General features: G+C 35.7%; 1 protein-coding gene and 1 long non-coding RNA gene across 2 annotated transcripts; one reads left to right on the forward strand and one right to left on the reverse strand.

Annotated features, from left to right (window-relative positions):
- The first annotated feature begins 59 nt into the window (after positions 1–59).
- Positions 60–3,244, forward strand: LOC120623256. Its single transcript, XR_005658701.1, has 2 exons — positions 60–209; positions 402–3,244. It is a non-coding gene; the product is annotated as an uncharacterized LOC120623256 (long non-coding RNA).
- Positions 3,245–3,344: 100 nt separating this feature from the next.
- Positions 3,345–18,422, reverse strand: LOC120623524. Its single transcript, XM_039889574.1, has 12 exons — positions 18,362–18,422; positions 16,770–16,944; positions 16,196–16,326; positions 16,016–16,079; positions 15,234–15,351; positions 13,158–13,315; positions 10,867–10,949; positions 9,997–10,174; positions 7,627–7,757; positions 6,469–6,532; positions 5,776–5,893; positions 3,345–4,372 (listed from the first exon to the last, which is right to left on the reverse strand). Exons 1-12 carry the CDS (start codon positions 18,420–18,422, stop codon positions 4,172–4,174), a joined length of 1,482 nt encoding a protein of 493 aa, XP_039745508.1. The 3' UTR covers positions 3,345–4,171.
- Positions 18,423–19,647: the final 1,225 nt, after the last annotated feature.

A 19,647-nucleotide genomic window follows, 5' to 3' on the forward strand; every position in this document is an offset into this window, starting at 1 on the left:
ACAGATGACTCTCCTTACCTCTACCCTCCATAGCCGTATGTATGGAGTCCATAGCCGTATGATAGCCGTATGGTGTTTTCCGTCAAATCACACATATAAACAAATAGTTTGAAAACATTTTATTACCTACGTCGAAGAAAATTGAAAACATTTGAACAATACATAATTACTTAACCTTCCTTCCAAAAAAAAATCACGTAAAGAATAAGGTGCGTCTTAATTTTCAAACTGTAGTTACGTATTTTTTAAAACACTGTATGTAATTGATTTTTATTTTTTTGTTTCTTTCAGTTTCGTTCCAAGTTACATTCTATGGTCTTGCACAAATGTCAAAACGGGCCTATTACATTTTTCCGACTATAGCACTGTCTATTTATTAGATTGACTGTTTTAAATTATAGCGCGCTTCGTGCAATGGATGAACAAACAAGGTTAGTCAATATTCCGCGTGAGCGACATCCGCCTCCAGAGCCGAGGCCTCGTCAACCGCCGCCTGAGCCTCGCCGCGCCACAGCAAATCATCCGCCGCAACCACGCGAGCGTCAAAAACCACCACAACCACGGGAAAGACAAACACCACCTCCGCCAAAACCTAAAAAGACCCATCCTTCAAACGAACTCCCATAAAAGAGTTAAAAAACAACACAGTCAAAGTAACTGTACACTTTGCTTTATTGCGAATATTATGAAGTATTTTATTTTCATTGAATCAACCATTTCTTGCATAGACAGACATTAGTAAACATCTTTGTGTTATGGCAACAAGACAGTTAACACAAAGGTTTTCAATTGTAGTGTTAGCTAAATTTTGTAAGTTGAAGACACGAGAAACATTAATGAAATAACTTCATGAAATTGAAAAAAATTACATACCATTGTTGCACAGCTTTAATTTGAGAAAAGAGAGAAAAGCATGGAAGTGTCCAAATATTAACATTGTCTGGAAGTATTAAGCAGCTTCTGTGACTATGTGGCAGTTACAAGACCTTGACTAATGACCCCAGTTTCCTTTTATGTCCTGTGGTGATAACAATAAGAAGTGTACATCTGCACAAAGGCACAAAACAAAAACAAAGGCACTCATACCAAAAGCCAGCTGCACAGTTAATTTGACAGTGCTTTATATCATTATAATCAATTGTAATATAGTGTTTTTTTTATTAATTCTTTATAATGTTATGTTTTTAATAAGGAGATAGTCATTTGGATATAACAACTGATAGGATCTGACACATTTATGTCCAAATGACACCAAAAAGTTATCATGTACACTTCATAACTTTGATATATTTTTTTTCTTATTTTATATCTTTGAATGGTAATAGAGAACCAAAATTACCTAAAAGTATTTTTACTATTGTATATCTTTTTTACATTTAACTACATGTAACCAAATATAACATTTAAACCTAGTATTCAATACACATAGGAGCCAGTAGTCTTGTCATTTGGTATAGTTAGTGACAAGTTGCTGGCTGCACTATAATCTGTTATTAATTTTGTGATTTTATAATAGTTATGCATATGCATGTTTATTTTACAATGTATTTTCTAATATTTTGAGATGAAACAGATATCTGATATAGAATGCCTTTCTAGTACTAATTTAAGTGCTATGGATAGTAATCCAGCTGGATCTTGTAGATTCATTAAATACCAGTTTTTAAAGTGCGTCCACTACGCCCTGTTCCACAACGCCACTCTCCACTTTTACAGTAGTGTCACTACACCGCGCTTGCTAACTCCCAAACAATCGTCCCCACGACTTTGCGCCTCCCCTTCACGGTATGTTCTATGCTACTCTCCAGTCTGTTGCTTTCGCGCCGCTTTTCCACCTGGGGCTGAACTCTTAAAGAAAAATATGTTTTGTGACTTTATGAAGGAGCTAGAAAATAGTTAATGAATGAATGACTGATTTATTTATTTCTCCACCTTACTTATATAACTACAGATACAGTTTAAGGATTTTTATATTTACGGTAATTAATTTTATTTTCGGTATCGAGCCAATGCACTGTTTCATCTCTTCTATTTAGAGATTGTAAACATTTTGCTAATTAAGCTGTGATAAAATAAAAGTTAGATTTTATATACATACATTATTATAGATATTCTTGTATTGTTATACTGTAACAGCATCAAATGAACTACTACTTATGTACTTTGTACTTTTAATTTACAATGTTTTGAAGAATATTGATCCAAGAATATACATGTTTGTAGAAATTTTATAACTTTTCCAATGACGTGTGAACATTCTTCACTGACAGGTAATCTATTCCAGTTTACCTACATGTACAGTCCTCTGTAGACCTTCACTCACAAATAAAGACGAGAAAGTCTAAAATAGTTTTAAAGAAGTAATTCTTAGCCAAGTTCACAAGAACGCAGTAGGTAGATTTATAATTTAATTATACTTACCTACAATGGGGATTTGGAATGATTGTTTCGGCAAAAATGTCCATAGGGATTTGTCGAAGAAAAATTCACAATTCCCCATTAATGGGGACTAGTGGAATAGCGCATGATTTAACTACCTACATTTATTGCGACTGTGGAACTCAATCAAGCCCGGTGAGGGGCAGGAAAGGCGAGCGCTAATTCCGTATCAGCAGTCTGCGAAAGTTCCTTAAAAGTTAAAATTTCTTTACACATTGTAAATTATATAACAAACTATATTACTACATAAGGATGGAGGAAAATCACAATCATCCAAATCTGAATAAATATATTGTTGCGTATGTTTTAGTTTTATATCGATAATTTTTTTATCACCCAAATTTGCGTGGGCACAGCAAACGGAAACATACGATTTACTTTAGAATGAATGGTTGAAATATTACACACCAGTAGGGAGCCTAATACACCAGTATACTTTTGAAGTCTGGCCTTTTTTCTTATTGAACTCAACAAAATGTGGTCAAAAATATTGATCGTTAATATGTTACTGTCGCTTCTGTTCAGTGGCATTTTTGCTTCTATAATTCGTGATGATTTCTACAACTCTGTTCAAGAGTATGACTTCATAGTTAGGGATCTAGTGTACGAAGATTCTCCAGTAAATAAACCTTGTGTGGAAGGATATGAGCTGGACATTTCGGGTCTGTGTCGAGAAGTGTGGAGAAGATAATTTGTAATGTTTTTACTGTGAATTTATGTTTACTGCGAATTTACTGTATTTTTCCAGTAATATTGAGTTTATAAATTTAAGGCCTACAATGAAATTATAACTAAGTACAATCTTTTTTTCCTTTTTTGTCATGATATGTAGACAATCTTTTCATTACTTTTTAGTGTTAACGATGTATAAAAAATAGAAAAAAAATAAATAAAGAAAACCTATTCTTATTTTATTTAAAAATATGCTTCATACCTAATAACTAGTAATGAAAAAATTGTGTACAGCATTGGACCAACCTACTTATCTACCTATTAAAAATTGTGATACCTATGTTGTACTTAATATATTTCCTTCTGTTAATTTATTAGGTAGGTACGTCATTTAAGTAAGCAGGCCAGAATTGTGAATAGTAAAATGTCGTAAAAGTAGGTAGGTACTACCATTATAAACAAGCACCCGATCAAGTGATTTAGCGTTCCGGTACGATGCCGCGTAAACCAAAACCCCGGGTAGGTTACCCGGGGTTTTGGTTGTAATATTACTGCTATACCCCTAAAAGTTCAGCCCGCTAACATCTAGAGACCTAATCAAATATTTTTTTAAAATATGAATGGCTGAAATCACGATTCCCTTGCCACAACAAGTTTGGGTTCGCTTAAAATAAAGATAGGAAAATAAAATACCAACTTGCCTATAGAAAAATGTATCTTGCCTGCAAATAAATCTTTAAAAAGTCTTATAATTATTTTAATACATTAATATATAAAAAGTAATGTTACGGGTACATGATATCGATCTTTACGGCTGTAATAGCGGTAAAGGCTCGATATGTTCACAAAATAGCACTATACTTACAACGCGAACCCACATGTGTTGTAAAATAAAAATTTAGTGGTTAGGTTAACTTTCTACTCTGAGAAACACAATTTACCAAACCCAACTGCACGTTTGGATTAGGTTCTTTAGATTATAAGACTTTACTTAACACGCGTGGCTTTGCACAAGGTGGAATGCCGTGAAGCCATAGTGTTTATTGCTGAAGTTCTTTATTTAGCTAGGCAATAAAGGTTCGATGAATCGCCAAGTGTCGAGCTGTTCCAGGATAGGATTTCCGACAGCGATGACGGCGCGGACGGCGAGCTTGGAGATAGCACCGCGGAACCGAATCGCGTAATCTACCAACACTTCCTCCACAATCGCGTTGACGATGGCGTCGATGTCTCCTCCCCCTATGACTCCACATATGTTGGACTGGAAAAAATAACCAATATGATCACCATCCTCAAAATATCCCATTATTCACAGGGATGTATCAAACGAGAACGGGATTTTGTCGGGCTTAACAATTATGCTCATGATATTTTGAACTAGCTTAACTATCGTGCTCTCTTATCTCCTGGCAGTTAGTTAATTTTTTTTCTTTCTTTGTTTATTGTTCAAAATAAATTGTAACCAATATTTTCCAACATAATTATCCATCCCCTTAGCAATCATGCGTTTATGGTGAGGATGGCGGGTTCGCAAGTATATATCTTTATGAACTTAATCTTAATGTAAATCATTTAGACAATCTTAATCGAACAGTGGCATTTTCTTTGCACTGACTGTTAGCTAAAAAATGTTTTTTACATTTCCTTAAAAATATATGTTTTTTTTTCATTTAAACATTGCAAAGATGGTGGGAGATCTTCAATTATTTTGGGTAATATGTATTTATAATTCCTTTTTCCGTACAAATTATGTGTTTTCGGTAGAATACATTTTTTATAACTAGGCAGTTTCCGTAAATTACAATCTCGTTCTTTACGTCTAAGATGTTCTATATTACTAAATTCTTCCTTGAGTACAGCTAATGTTATTTGCTCTGCACTGGCAATAATTTACAATATGTGAATAATTCATGGCATTCTTTTGAATATTTTAGTTTGATTTTATTAGTATTTTTTTTGGCTGTTTTTAACATTTTTAGTTGTGTGTTTAACTTGTGTAGTTATACCAACTTTCAATTAAATTTAATTCATTAATTACTTGCACAATACCTACTCTAAATATTATTGGGTAGATACTATCTATACTCAATAATATTTAAAGTATTGTGCAATATTTACTGGATAGGCATTTGAACAAAGTACTGCAATATCTTAGGGCTTCATGTTATGCATACTTATCATCATAATCATCATAAATACCCCACTCCCAGCCCACAACAGGGCACAGGTCTTCCTCTCAGAATGAGAGAGTTTCTTTGGTAGACTTAACACGCCGTTCACTTCACACAGTTCTCCATAATGTTCTCACATTATGGAGAACTGTCACGCATGCAGGTTTCCTCACGATGTTTTCCTTCATCGTTTAAAACAAGTGATATTTAAGCTTAAATTAAATTAAAAACGCACGTAACTCCGACAAGTAAGTGGTGCGTGCCAGGGCTCGGACACGGTCTCCACGAAACGAAAGCGGATGCCTTAGCCACTATACTATCACTTCTTTCTTTACGTTATGTTTAATAATATGGTCGAAATTATTTTAATTCACTTTGCACCAAAGATTCCCGTCATATGTGACGGAATTGATATATTTTTTATATCAATTTTGTCATACACGTGTGTGTATATATATATATATCTACCTAATTAATGTCTAAAGGCGTGTACCTTAAGAGAAGGAAGATCGAAAGTTGCACCTTCTATCCTGTCGATAATCACAGATTTTTCATCGTCCGATTGTTTCAAGAACAGTTTTGCTTTAAATCTGAATCCTTCAACCACAAACCTGTGAAAAAGTTATTTACTTAATATTTGGATTGCTATGATCATCCTCTTTATATTAACCTATTACCGGCCCACTACAGGGCACGGTTCTCCTTCCACAATGAGAAGGTTCTTAGGGCGTAGTCCACCATGTTGGCCTACTGCGGATTGGTGGACTTCACACGCTTCAGACCATTGCGGAGAACTAGGCCCCACAAAAGTTCGAAACCCAAATCTACAACACTAGGCAGGCACTAGGTAGGCGAGAAGGTTATACAAAATGGAAAGATTTCTTATACATACGGGTCTTTAGGGTAGACAATGTTATATGAATAATGACCGGTTTTTACTAGAGTGCTTTTTTTTCAAAATATTTTCTTTTGTATAAGCATCAATTATTTCTAATTCTTTCTAACCTGCTCTCCGAGGCAAGAGGAATGGACATCACCAATTTTCTTACTCTTTTGCTCAGTAATTTGATAAAACTCCTCATACGCGGGAATGGGTTTAGGTACATCATCACATGTTGTTTTACGCCGGTATACGCGGATTTTATTTGTTCTTCTAAGTTGATCTAATTAAACATTTAGTACTTACTCTGCCTTACCGTTTCCATAAATAGGTATAGCAGTTAAGATGTCACCAGCGAGGTCGTATTGGTCTGTAAACAGTTAAAATTACATAATTTTATTTGACATACCATGGAAACGTTAGAAGCTTTGCTTCCACGTTCTTAATAAGCACTTAGGACGCAGTGTGGCAGCGACAACTTTCTGACATTGAAAGATTTAGTCGCCACACTGCGTCCTTAGTAGGTATGTACCTACTTGCCTTATACTTTTAAAGTCACACGGTAGGGGTTTTTATATCGCATTATATTAGGGCTCCTTCGGAGAGGATTTCCCCGATGTCACACTACTTGCTACGAGCTCTTCTTTCGCCAATATGAACCTATACAACATTTCTTATTTGACGTGTACTCGAAGAGATTTATATCTAAGTTATGGAGGGTAGAGGTAAGGACAGTCATCTTATATGGGAGAAAAGTTGAAAAAGTGTCCAGTGTATGCACTAAATAACAGTTCAAAAATCCTACACAATGGCGCTGGTGGATGCACAGGGTGTGGTATGAATGTAGCAATCGTAGATGAATTGAAGTATGCCGAGTTAAAAAATTTAATGTCATTATCGACTAAAGTAGTTAATTATTGAGAATTTCAACAACTTACGTTGTACAAAATATTGTGGTAAATATAACCTTACTTCCTTGTATCTCCATACTTCCTTGTTTATTTTTCAAGCCTACTCTAACAATATTTATATTTGGCGCTTCTTTTAAGAGTTACCCTGATGCAAATGTGGCGCCATCCTAATTTAATACATTTTGACGACACTTTTTCATATACACAGATGACTCTCCTTACCTCTACCCTCCATAATCTAAGTACACAATCACAGACCGTTAGACGGTGTGTCTATGATTGTGTACTTAGATATAAAATATAAATCTCTTAGTAATAAAATATCCCAAATGCGCGCAGCGCGAGCCAAATCTCGGCTAACCTGTGTTTTTTGCAGCGTTCATGTTTGCGTCCAGCATGAAGCGCGATTTCGAGCAGTGAGTTTTGATTGGTCGCTCTCAGGACCCAAACTTAAACACTACCAAGGACGCAAGTGTGGCCTCGGTACGCTCAGCTCAGCTATTTTATTTATGTTCCGTGTCATCGTAGTTTTATAAGTTAAATATATACCTACCAGTACTAATGTCCAGCCGAGGAACTGAGATGTCGATATCAAATGACAGATCTGACAGTTGCAAATCACTTTTGTGTACGACAAATCCACCAATACCAGCCACTAACGCATCCTTAAGCTCCAAGTCAAGGCTGCATGTAATTAAGATAAAACATTAATGAAATAGTAATCATTGATTCATAAATTACCAAATTGCATGAACCTTACGGGGTTCATATTTTTGTAGCATTAATAAGCTTAACAAATAACCTAAATCTTAACACAACACATTTCCTATATGAATTGAAACGTTTTCTCGTTTTACACAACAATTATAAGTTATCGCGCGCTAATGTGCAATAGTGCAACTAAGTACCTAAGTTAGCGCCGAAACTTCTATCTACACTGAAAACAATAGTGATGAGTGGTTTCTGTTAATTTAACCCAATAATTTCAGTATGTTTATCGTATATCTGCCCAAGACCTCATTGGCACGTCCAACCTGCGTACAGCGTCCAATCACAAGACTGTTTTCAAACGCGTTTTTTGTGATTGGTCGCACGCTGGACGCAATCTTGAACGCCGCAAATGACGCTGGTTTGACGACGTAGTTTGGCTTGCTTTAAATGCGTTATTTTGCCTATTAACGACCAATCAGGCAGCATTCTCATATCATAATCATCATCAGCATCACTTCAACCGGTTGAAGTCCACTGCTGGACATAGGTCTTTTGTAGGGAGTTCCAAAATCCGCCTGTTTCTGGGCCGCGCTCCCAGCGACACATTTCATGTCGTCTTTCCACCTCGTTGAGGGCCGACCAACGCTGCGTTTACCTGTGCGGGGTCGCCATTCCAGAACCTTGGAACCCCAACGTTCATCAGTTCTCCGAGCTATGTGCCCCGCCCATTTCCACTTCAACTTCGCGACTTGCTGAGCTATGTCGCTAACTCTGGTGCTTCTACGGATCTCCTCATATCTGATTTAAACACCTATTCACAACACACATACATACTCACAACATTGCTCTCTCCATCGCCCGCTGAGTTATTCTGAGCCTTCTTATGAGGCCTATTGTAAGCGACTAGGTTTCGGATCCGCAAGTTATCACTGGCAACACGCACTGTTCGAAGACTTTGGTCTTCAGGCACTGAGGGATTTTGGGCGAAAAGATGTCTCGAAGCTTTCCGAACGCTGCCCATCCTCGTTTAACTCTTTCTCAAAATTGGACCTTCCTAGTTGGATCGTATGTCCTAGGTATGTGTACTCGTGTACAATTTCGATTGCAGAGCTCCCAACTATTACTTGGTGGAGCGGAACATGATGTCATAAAATGTGAACTCAACTTAGCCGTTAATTTACACGACAGCGTGGATTCTGGTTTGACTCTTTAGTAACATATTCGTTCGTTAGGTTCGTACAGATTAAAGTTCTACAGTCCACACTAACCTATAAATAAGTTAGTCGATACACTGCAAATTTTGATACAATGTCGATACAAAGTTTTGTGTGGTAGAAGTAGGTACCTACCTGTGTAATACCGTTACGTATGATAATAATAATTGTATCATCAAAATGGAATTATAATAAGTAGGTATTATTACAAAACGATCAAAAGATTTCAACTTAGATATGCAGAGCTCTAAAGGTATTCACTATAATACCTGCACATATTTTTTTACCTATCTATATCTAAATACGTTTAAATCGAAATGAAGTGTTTTTTTGTGATTTCGAAATAACGGACTTTTATAACCTCATAATTACTTTTGATAAATAATTTGTGCGTTATCACTAAATCAAACATAATATTATCAGGGTTCCTTTATAAAAATCATTATTCTCTATAATAATTTTACTTACAACTTTATTGCAAAAGAATAAAAACAATAGAAAAAGCGACAAAGGGTGAATCGATTTTTTTAATGAACTTAGGTAGGTAGGTACTAGTTTAAAATGAAATGAATGATATTCATGTGTTACCTACACACGTTCAAAATCATCATCATTGTAAGAAATTACAAATAAATTTATGCCATTCAACCACTTAGCTCTGATATTTCTCGCTTTCAGAGATTTCTCATCTGAAATAAATAGGGTATGTGTTCTGCATAGCTTAGTATTTCCAATAGGTAACTGCTGAGTGACTTTGATCTAGACGAGGTGGACAGATGACAACAAGCGCGTCGCGGGGAAACAAGACCGTGGTATTTGGAACTCCCTCCCCAAAAAATGTCCGACGTGGACGTTCTTTGGTTGATATGATCATGATAAAGTTGATCTTGGTTATCAGGCTCATATTACCGACCATGCATCGGAGCTGCAGCCATGATATGGTCAACAGCACCAATAAAATTCAAAGAATTAACAGTAAGTAGAGATTAAACACTAACTTTATAAGTCCAGCCGGTACGACCAGGTGAAAATGATCCAATTTCAGCGGATCCAGTGGTGGGATATTGAGGATATCGAATCCATTATTGATGACATTGCGGAGGAAAGTAAAGAACTGGCGTATCAAAATGTTTACTAGTACGTTGCGATTTTGCACTGTAAAGTCTTGTGGAGATTCTGAAAATAAATATTTACAATGGGATAAAATTTTCCAAATTAATAATATTTTTAGGATATGCAGACAAAAATAGAGTGGTAATAAAAAAAAACCTATTTAGCTAGGGCAGGAGAAAATTATCTCCCCCGGGTAAGGATAAAATCAGCTAAAACAAGTCTCAGAGCACTGGTGCACAAGTGGAAATAATATCCGAATAATATATGTGTAATAATAAACGGGGAAAGTTGTGGGAGAAGATACATTTTTATCCTTTCCCCGGGGAGATAATTTTCTTTTAGTAGGTGTATAGTGACAACTGTTATCACCGCCCCTACTGAGGAGATGACAACTGGGAATGTAAAGAACAACATGCGTCACCTAATATCTGCGTGGTGATTATCAGCTAAGCCTTTAGTCCAGCTGTGGACGTCTGTTACAGGATATTGATAATATCTAATTTTGGACATACTAGGTATAATACTTATGAATAAATTAATATTGTCTTTTTGTAAGTTATTTTATTTCGTAGGAAAACGTGTAACAAACACCTTTTACTCAATTACAAAATCGTAGCTTATTAACTCAACTAACGATGGGTTGGGATTTTAACTAAAATGTCTTTTTCAGAAAAAAAATTTATGAAATGTAAATTCCAATTGCGTTTTTATTTTAAAATTCCTAAGTATCTAGGTATTTATAAGTATGTACTCACCATCAACAATAAGATCACGTTTTTCAGAATTCGGAGCGGCCGCTACAATCCCACATAACACAAGCGTCAATAGCAATCGCATTCTGAAAATGAAAATTTGCGATGTGATTATAATATAAATCCCAATTATATAGCTACCCAATATTAGTTGCCAATGTTTACTACCTCGGACGCTGCAGTGTATCCAATTCATATTTCTTTGGATAATTTAACGAATATGCTAGGTTTTTTTAAATCCCTTTTTAACACAGGCCTACGTTACTGAAGCATGTTTTATTTATGAAGGCATATTTTTAAATATATAGGAAAAAACTAGAAATAGAAATAGAATCCTTTTATTTGTGAAAACAAAATGAAAGGATGTTTAAAGTACGTATTTTTTGTTGTTTTTTCAATGTCAATTTAGTTTAGACATGTGTGTGCAACGTAAATTTGCATCATTGCCTGTATGTGCCTACTTATAAGGATAGAAAATAGTAACACATTAAATCAATGATTGTAGGCATCTTCGAGCGGATTTATTGCTCCTTTGCGCAAATCACATTTATTTAAACGACCTTAGAAACAGAGCGTTTAAGTTTGTAGCGAAAAAATCAGATATTCTTAGGTACCTACTCACCTAAATTTTATAAAGTCACTTTCAATGTATTTAAAAGGCACCTGACTAATTACGTATGTTACCGCTGATACATTAAATACAAATAGGTACCTAATCAAATCAAGTTTAAATTATCATATCCATAATCTTCTTATTGTTTTCTTACTAGTAGTTGCCGATGACTGTGTCTTTCTGTTTTCTTGTGATAATAAAAAAAATCGTGTGATGGCATATGCCCGTCCTTAGAAAGCAATGTACATGCTAATGGCAAATCCCCTCGCGATCAGTAACGTTACGTATACGTGCTGTATAGGTACGTTAGGTCACAAACAGACAGTTAGAGACACTTAAGCATTTATGATATGAATGCGGATTTTTGAAGGTGTACCTACCCATTGATAAATACTCCATAGAAAAAATATGAATTTTATAGAACTTTAGAGAACTCTACAATAAAAGACTAAATTAACAGTATGTCAACAACCACCGATTGGGCCAGCATGGGGGACTACGGCCTACACCTTCTCATTGTAGGAGGAGACGCGTGCCGTGTCCTAGTATAGTAGTTATGAGGCCGTCTAGTTTAGTGGGCCGGTAATGGGTTGATATGACAAATGATTATGATTTAAGTATTAACTATATTCATGGCTCTAATTTAATAAAATAAGTTTTCTCAAATTTCACCACCCTATATGACTATAAAGGCAATTTTCTAATTAAAGTACTGTTCAATAATTTAATAGTTACCTATATTTTCCATGAAAGTATTTATTTTCATGCCCTAATCAAATATAAATAATATTATTATTACTAATACTTTCTTCCCGATTCGTTTCAAATTAGCTTATACAAGTTTATTTTGTTATCACGGGAAGCAAAAAATGGGGTGTTGATTATTTAACGTGTGTATCTGCGTGTATGTGTAATTGGTGTGTTGGCTATGTAAGGTTTAACACCTCCAAACTAAAAATTTGGATAGGAACCATCCGAATTTTAAGTTTGTAGGAGTGCGTGGTATTTTTCTATAGGTTTTTAGATAAATCAGATATAAGTAATTTCGTAGATCGTGGATAAATAATATTGATAACAAAGTATCAGAACACTGATAATATAATTCATCAATCGACATTAATATCGTTTGTAACAATTGCCCAATTAAGGATTAGATAGCTGAGTAAATTTACATTAATATGATTACTTGTACGATATGCATAAGTACTTCAGCTTTTATAATGAAAAATTAGTAATTTTCCATACAAAACATTTACTTGTAATTTTAAATTACCTACTTGAACAGGTGAACATTTCACTAGTTAAAAGCTCTCATATGTTATGAAAACACAATCAACACAGATACCGATTGAATACACAGACAATTTGAAATAAAATCAAAATATAAAAAAAACTTTATTTAGTTACATATTTAATTTTAAAAAAATCCTATTTTTATTTTGAAAAAGTTTAGCTGTATAAATCTTAATAGTATAAATCTGAACACCAAAATGAAAATTACATTTTTAACATTCAACGGATTAGGTAGAGTGGTTACGCGATGTAATATAGAAGACATTGAATGGCTCACTGTATTTGTACAGTTTTCACATTATCGCCGCTGGATTATACAGACTATATAAAACATGTAGCTTGCCCAGTAATAAATGTAGCTTATAGGATAGTTGTTAATATCCGCCACGATTCAAATCTATTTAAAAATGGATTTAATTTGACAATTACTGTATCAACGTAGTTTTTAGCAATTAATCTGTTGAATCGGGTGAGGTAGTCAGCTAGCAGCTCGTTGATCATTGCGTTGACGATGTCGTCTATGGTCCCGTCGAACTCTATCTGTGACTAAAAAAATAGTTAATATTATGTCACGATCATCCATATATTATTTTCCTTTTCTTTCCCCGCTGCATGTAAGACCTTGACTGCAATCATACCTGGTGGTAATTATATTAAATATAACCTTTGGTATAACCCTTTATTGGTTTCTACGCAACATCGCCCCGGAACGCTGGTGACACGTCTACGTGGCCTAGGGTGGTAAGTAACCACGGTCTAAGCCACAACACCAGACCAGAAAAAAAAACGGAAATTTTAATTAGTGCCAGCTCGAAGCTTACGCACGTAAGCTTACGTAGGTACGATGGATCGACGCGCCAGGAGAATTATAAGTGACAAATCGATAACAAAGGCGAAAATACATAGTTTATCGGTTTTTTACCATAGGTATATACTTCGGTGAGTGTGCTCAGGAACTTCACAATCTTGTTCCTCCTTCCCCATTCCACCACAGAACAGCGAGACACTGTGAGCGGTGGCATCCTTATGTGGTTTATATTCCATCAACGTTTTTTATCCACGTTTCTGATACGTACCGCTAGGATGTGGAACGCCCACCTGGCAACTGTGTTTCCTGCCACGTATACTTTGAGTACCTTCAAGGCAAGAGTAAATAGGCTTTTTCTAGGCAAGCGTGCTCCAACCTAGACCTCATCAAAGCTTTCTAACGGGCATGATTGTCGTCAAGCGCTGGCCTATCGTTAATAATCATTAAAAAAAACTTAAATTGACTCTGACGGGGATCTAACTGGGATCCTCCCACTTATAAGAAACTTTCTTTATTCCTCAGAGTGTTTTATTCAAGTAGTTATTTACCCATAATTGGAGGAATTTCAGGATGAATTAATACACTCAGTAATGTACTACATACTTGAAGTACGTCTGCGAAATAAACTGTCGGCTTGGTCAATTGTGGCCACAGATTTAATAGCCGAGTTGAGCAAGCGAATAAATACAATAAGACTATAAACTAGGCAAGTTTGGACAGGCCCATGTTTAGAGATATGCCACTGTGGCTAATAAAATATAGCAGATAGAGCGTGAACAATGCACCTCAATCTATTTCCATCTACGACTAGGTATGTCCTTATTATATCAGTGGTAAATATTTGTCGACTTCCTTGGTGCCGTAGTCTAACAACTGCGTGGTCTCGGGTTCGATTCTTTATAGGCCACTGAATTATATATTAATGAATACACTAACTAATTCTACGAAACTATGAAAAGATAAACTACGACGAAACACACATCGTCATCTAGCCCCAGTAAGCGTAGCTTGTGATATGGGTACTAAGATGTCTGATGAATATTTTTATGAAAAATATACATAAATACTTATATTATATTGTACAGATAAATAAGCAGACACTGAAAAACATTCGCGTTCATCACACAAAGACTTTCCAGTTGTGGGAATCGAACCTACAGCCTTGGATTCAGAAAGCAGGTTCGCTGCTCATTGCGCCAATGTCATTGTCTAGTCTGGCTACAACTGTGGCTAATTACCCAACCGATAAAACGTGCCGCAAAGCGATTAAGCGTTCCAGTACGATGCCGCGCGGAAACTAATTAGGAGTATGCCCCTAACAGGTTAGCCTGGTACCATTTCGGACTGCATCATCACTTACCAGCGATGAGATTTTAGTCAAGTGCTAACTTGTAGTGGAGTAGCGAGAAAAAGTACATTGATCATATCTTCAGTAAGATATAGATATACTGATTTTTGTTTTCTTAAATTTTTTATTATATACCTAACATAAACTTTAATAAATTAGCATTTATTTATTTTGTGTTCAGTGGACCGATCTATGGTTGAAATCGTTCAACTAAAATCGATATTTAGTTGCAAAACGAGCAAACTCTTGTGTTATGCATTATAGGTACGGAAAAATTAACAAACAATTTCATACCATTTGCTACTTACTTTAATTCGATCTATGCTGAAGCTAGGATTTGTGATTTTTTTTATTAATATTGACTTTTCGTCATCCGACTGCCTTAAGAAAGTTTTGCCGCAAAATGTTAAATTACGAATGTCGAATCTGTGAATATAAAAAAGTTTGTTTGCTATATTGTTAAGAGACAGGTTAAACTAAGTAGATATCAGTTTTCTATGCACACATGATATCAACTATCATTGCGTACTAAGATTTGCTCGCTAGCTGCACATACGTGCAGTCTCTTTCGCGTATTAAAACGTTATACCGTCATAGCAAAATCGACTTATTGATTCTAGCTTTAGAGTCGGAAAATGTGTACAACAGATTTTCGGATTCACATGTTTTTAATTTTGCATTTGATGTTAGGACTGTATCAGATTTCTTTGAGTAAACCTACTCAAAAACTATTAGGTTGTATATATGTATAGATAAGCACCCGGACGCTGAAAAACATCGAACACACGGACTTAGATTCAAAAAGCAGTGTCTCTGGTCACTACCCCAATATGCCATCTATCATCATCATCATCTACGCTTTCGGTCTAAAACCACAACAAAATTCGATGTCCCGGGTGTTCATCGAAAGTGACTTTCGATTGCGAGCGGTTTATTCTCGTTCTGTGTGTTTTGAATCTTGGTTTTTTTCTTTCTGTCGTGGTATAGTGATTGTACCTACGCAGTATGTTCATAGGATTCAAGGATTGTGGGTAAGGGCTGTGTTAAGTCAAATAAAGTTCAAAGAAATTAAAAACGATAAAATTCTTACTCAAATCTACCCATTCCAGTTATAGGTACAGATTCGTAGAAACCGCCCTGCATTTCATAATGTCCTGCGAAAAAAGTCTTATTTACAGTTTGATGTACTGCGGTAGGTATGAATTACCATTTTAAATATATCCATTTATTGTCTATTTTTACATATATAAATATAAAAACTTCGTAGTACCTGCTTTAAATACGATGTCCGGAAAACTTAAACATAATTCAGACGCAATTTCTTCCCTTATAAACTCTGTTCTTAGGAGTTGGTAATCTCCAAGCCCACTCAAAACTACGTTAGCAAATGCAGCGTGTAAACTAAAATATTAAACAGTTTATCCTTTTTAATAAAGTTTAGTTCAAAACTATATAGTCAATGAATGAATGACAAAAATTGCCCCTAGGCGTCCAGATAGGTCATTTGAACTTGAATTTTTGGACCTGTTTCAGTGTTATTATTACTAGCTGACCCGTGCAACTTCGTTGCACCATATCGGTTATTTCCTGGAAAACACAAATAAAATGACATTTTCTAAAAATGAATCTTAGCTAGATCGATTTATCGCCCCCGAAACCTCCCGTATACTAAATTTCATGAAAATCGTTGTAGCCGATTCCGAGATTCCAATTATATATATTTACAAGAATTGTCGTTTAAAGATTTAAGATAAGTTCTGTTTCAGTTGCATTATTAATTTATATATATATAACAAAAGATGGTACAAAACGTTCTAAATAAATAATGAATTATTGTTTCTTACCTTAAAATATTCGCCGGCGAAGAAAACTCTACTTCTAAATAATTTAAATGCGAAGGGTCCAGAACCGGTAAGTCTTTTTCAGGGGAACCATTTTTTATGAAAAATTTAAGCATTTCGAAAAGCTGCCGTATTATTGCATTGCTGTTAAATTGACGATCTTTTTGATTTGGTGTATCTAAAAAAGAAGTGAGAACGAATGTAACTTGTTAGTAATTGTTCGTGCAAAATGTGGTTATTATTTAGTCATATGTTTTCAAAATGACTAATAAATAATAATAAGTAGATGATTATTGAAAAAAAACTTTAAAGCATGCGCAGGTAGATATCATTGTTTATATGAAACAAGATTTTTGCTTTTAGGTCATATAATAACATTTTGATGTTTAATAATTCCAGAAAAAATGTATGGTCTGATAAACAAACGGAGATCAAGAGATTGAAGGAAGGATGGATTTTAAATAGTCATAATTGACTAACCAATTTGATGTTACGTCTGATAGTAATGCAGATGTATTGTCTATACAACGTGTAACTGAATTACGAAATTCTGTTGAAGGGTGCACCGTGCATAAGTATATTTAATAAGAAATGACCCAGTAATATTAAATCAAAAGAATTTTTTTTTTCCATACAAACGAATTCAAAACATTCTAAGTGTTTACTTATGACAGCCCTATTGAAGATAAAAGACCGACAAGCGCATAGTGTATACGCTACGCGACACGTAATAAATTGACACTTTGATTTTAATTTTGCATGCGATGTTAGGGCTGTAACAGATTTCTTTCAGTAAAAACCATGGCAGTGGTTTACTCAAAAACTATTAGGTTTCGGTTTCACAGATGAGTCTCAGAGACAGTACATAATGAACCTCCAAAGACTGCGAAGTGTTATTTCGGTTTTCATTTACCCGTTGCATAACAAAGCAAGGAATACGTCAATAAAGTGCCGCCCTGGGTCCATGAACCTGAGGCGTATTTAAGCATCATGCGCATATAGGTACTAACACAGGAAACCACGCCCTTCAGACCGTAACAAAGTAAAGCTGCTTGGCGGCAGAAATAAGCATGGCAATAACTTCCCCGGCCCCAGACCTCATCCCACGATTAACAACAAAATTACTGCAACTAAATCGGTCTAAACTAAGGACAGTTTTAGATATGATAACAGGGCACTGCCCACTAAACAAACACCTTTCGATTTTAGGTATAACTGACAGTCCTCTCTGCAGAGCATGCATGGAGACGGAAGAAACACTGATACTCGTAATGCTCCAATGCAATGGAGTAGCAGAACAACGCGCAGCACACCTTGGCTCCTCAGCAACACTCCATGAAGCACTCGGCGACCTGGGCGGCCTGCTAAGCTTCTGGAGTGAGCTCGGCTGGCTGGAGTGATCCAGCGGGGAGCCGCGTCAGTGGCCATACGTACAACGGACGGTCCCAGACCAACCAAGTGCGGAAAAGGCCCAGGAACAGAAGAAGAAGAAGAACTTCCCCGGCCGAGCACAAGAAGCTCAACTCGTACTAATAATAAATTTATTAAACAAATCTGTTTATCCCTTCGGTCAATGAAGCTAAACATAATCTCACCATAGTTTCCTTTGGCACTTCCTAATGCAATTACCGTGAGAAACAAGAACACATTATTCATGGCTGTAGGCTATCAACTGTGTGCTCTACATTTACTTTTAAGATCTTGAGGTTATATATCACGCAAGCTTGGCCGTGAATCAATTGATTAACCGCGAGTAGGTGTTATCTTCTGGCGGTTTCGAAATTGGGATGCTCTTATCTGAGCTAATCCTGCACAATTGATTATTACAAATTATTATTTATACCTAGAGAGCTGCTCTGACATTTATAAAAAAAATATAAATATATTACGACAATACACACATCGCCATCTAGCCCCAAAATAAGCGTAGCTTGAGTTATGGTAACTAAGATAACTGATGAATCTATATGAATAATATACATTAATACTTTTAATATGCAGAAAAAAATACACTAAAAAACTATCATCACACAAACATTTTCCAGTTGTGGGAATCGAACCCACAGCCTTTGGACTCAGAAAGCAGGGTCACTGCCCTCTGCTGTCGACATGTTTTAGGATGCATGTAACAGCAGCTAAGTGGGTAGGTATTTAATTAATTATAAATTTATGGGTAACCAGCTGTTGCCAGCGATTCATCAGCATTTTTTTAAAACGGTTCTCAGGATAAAATCCTATGCCGTCTCTAGGAAGAAGGCTATATCTATGCAAAATGTCGTGAAATTGGTTTAGCACGCAGCTAGCTAAGCCACAGGTCATCGGTTATTATTAAGGATGCAGGCTGCAAGCTAGTAAATTTCATCAAGATTGTTACAGGAGCTAAGCCTCATATCGGTAATAAGCAAACAAACAGACAAACATACACACTCGCATTCATAATAAGTCCCTATGTATGGAATGGAAAAATTGTTCCTTTCTTGGGTACAAAAAAATATTAACTTCTATTTCCAATAGCTTAGATTATCCTGATATTATAATCCAAATAAATAGTATTTGTTGCATTGATAGATAGCAAAAGGTAGATAGGTAAGGTAACTCCTCATTCGATTCGAAGAATGGGCAGTAAATAAAATAAATGCTGCCAAATGTCAACATGCATCAATAAATCTCTCGGTTAAGCCCAATAAAGTTTATTGTACGGTGCATTTTAATTGAATTAATTTCCCATGATGATAAAAGAAGCGGAACAACAATGGATGCCATGATCTGTATGGTATTTGGGTCCTTGACACATTTTGCTGTGCACCGTACGAAACCAAGTAGTAAGCATATCTATGTTTCCATCTTAAGACAAGGTCAACGCAAAACTCGACCGTGCCCG

The sequence above is a fragment of the Pararge aegeria genome, chromosome 4 (genome assembly GCF_905163445.1).
Source record: "Pararge aegeria chromosome 4, ilParAegt1.1, whole genome shotgun sequence".
Taxonomy (NCBI): Eukaryota; Metazoa; Arthropoda; class Insecta; order Lepidoptera; family Nymphalidae; genus Pararge; species Pararge aegeria.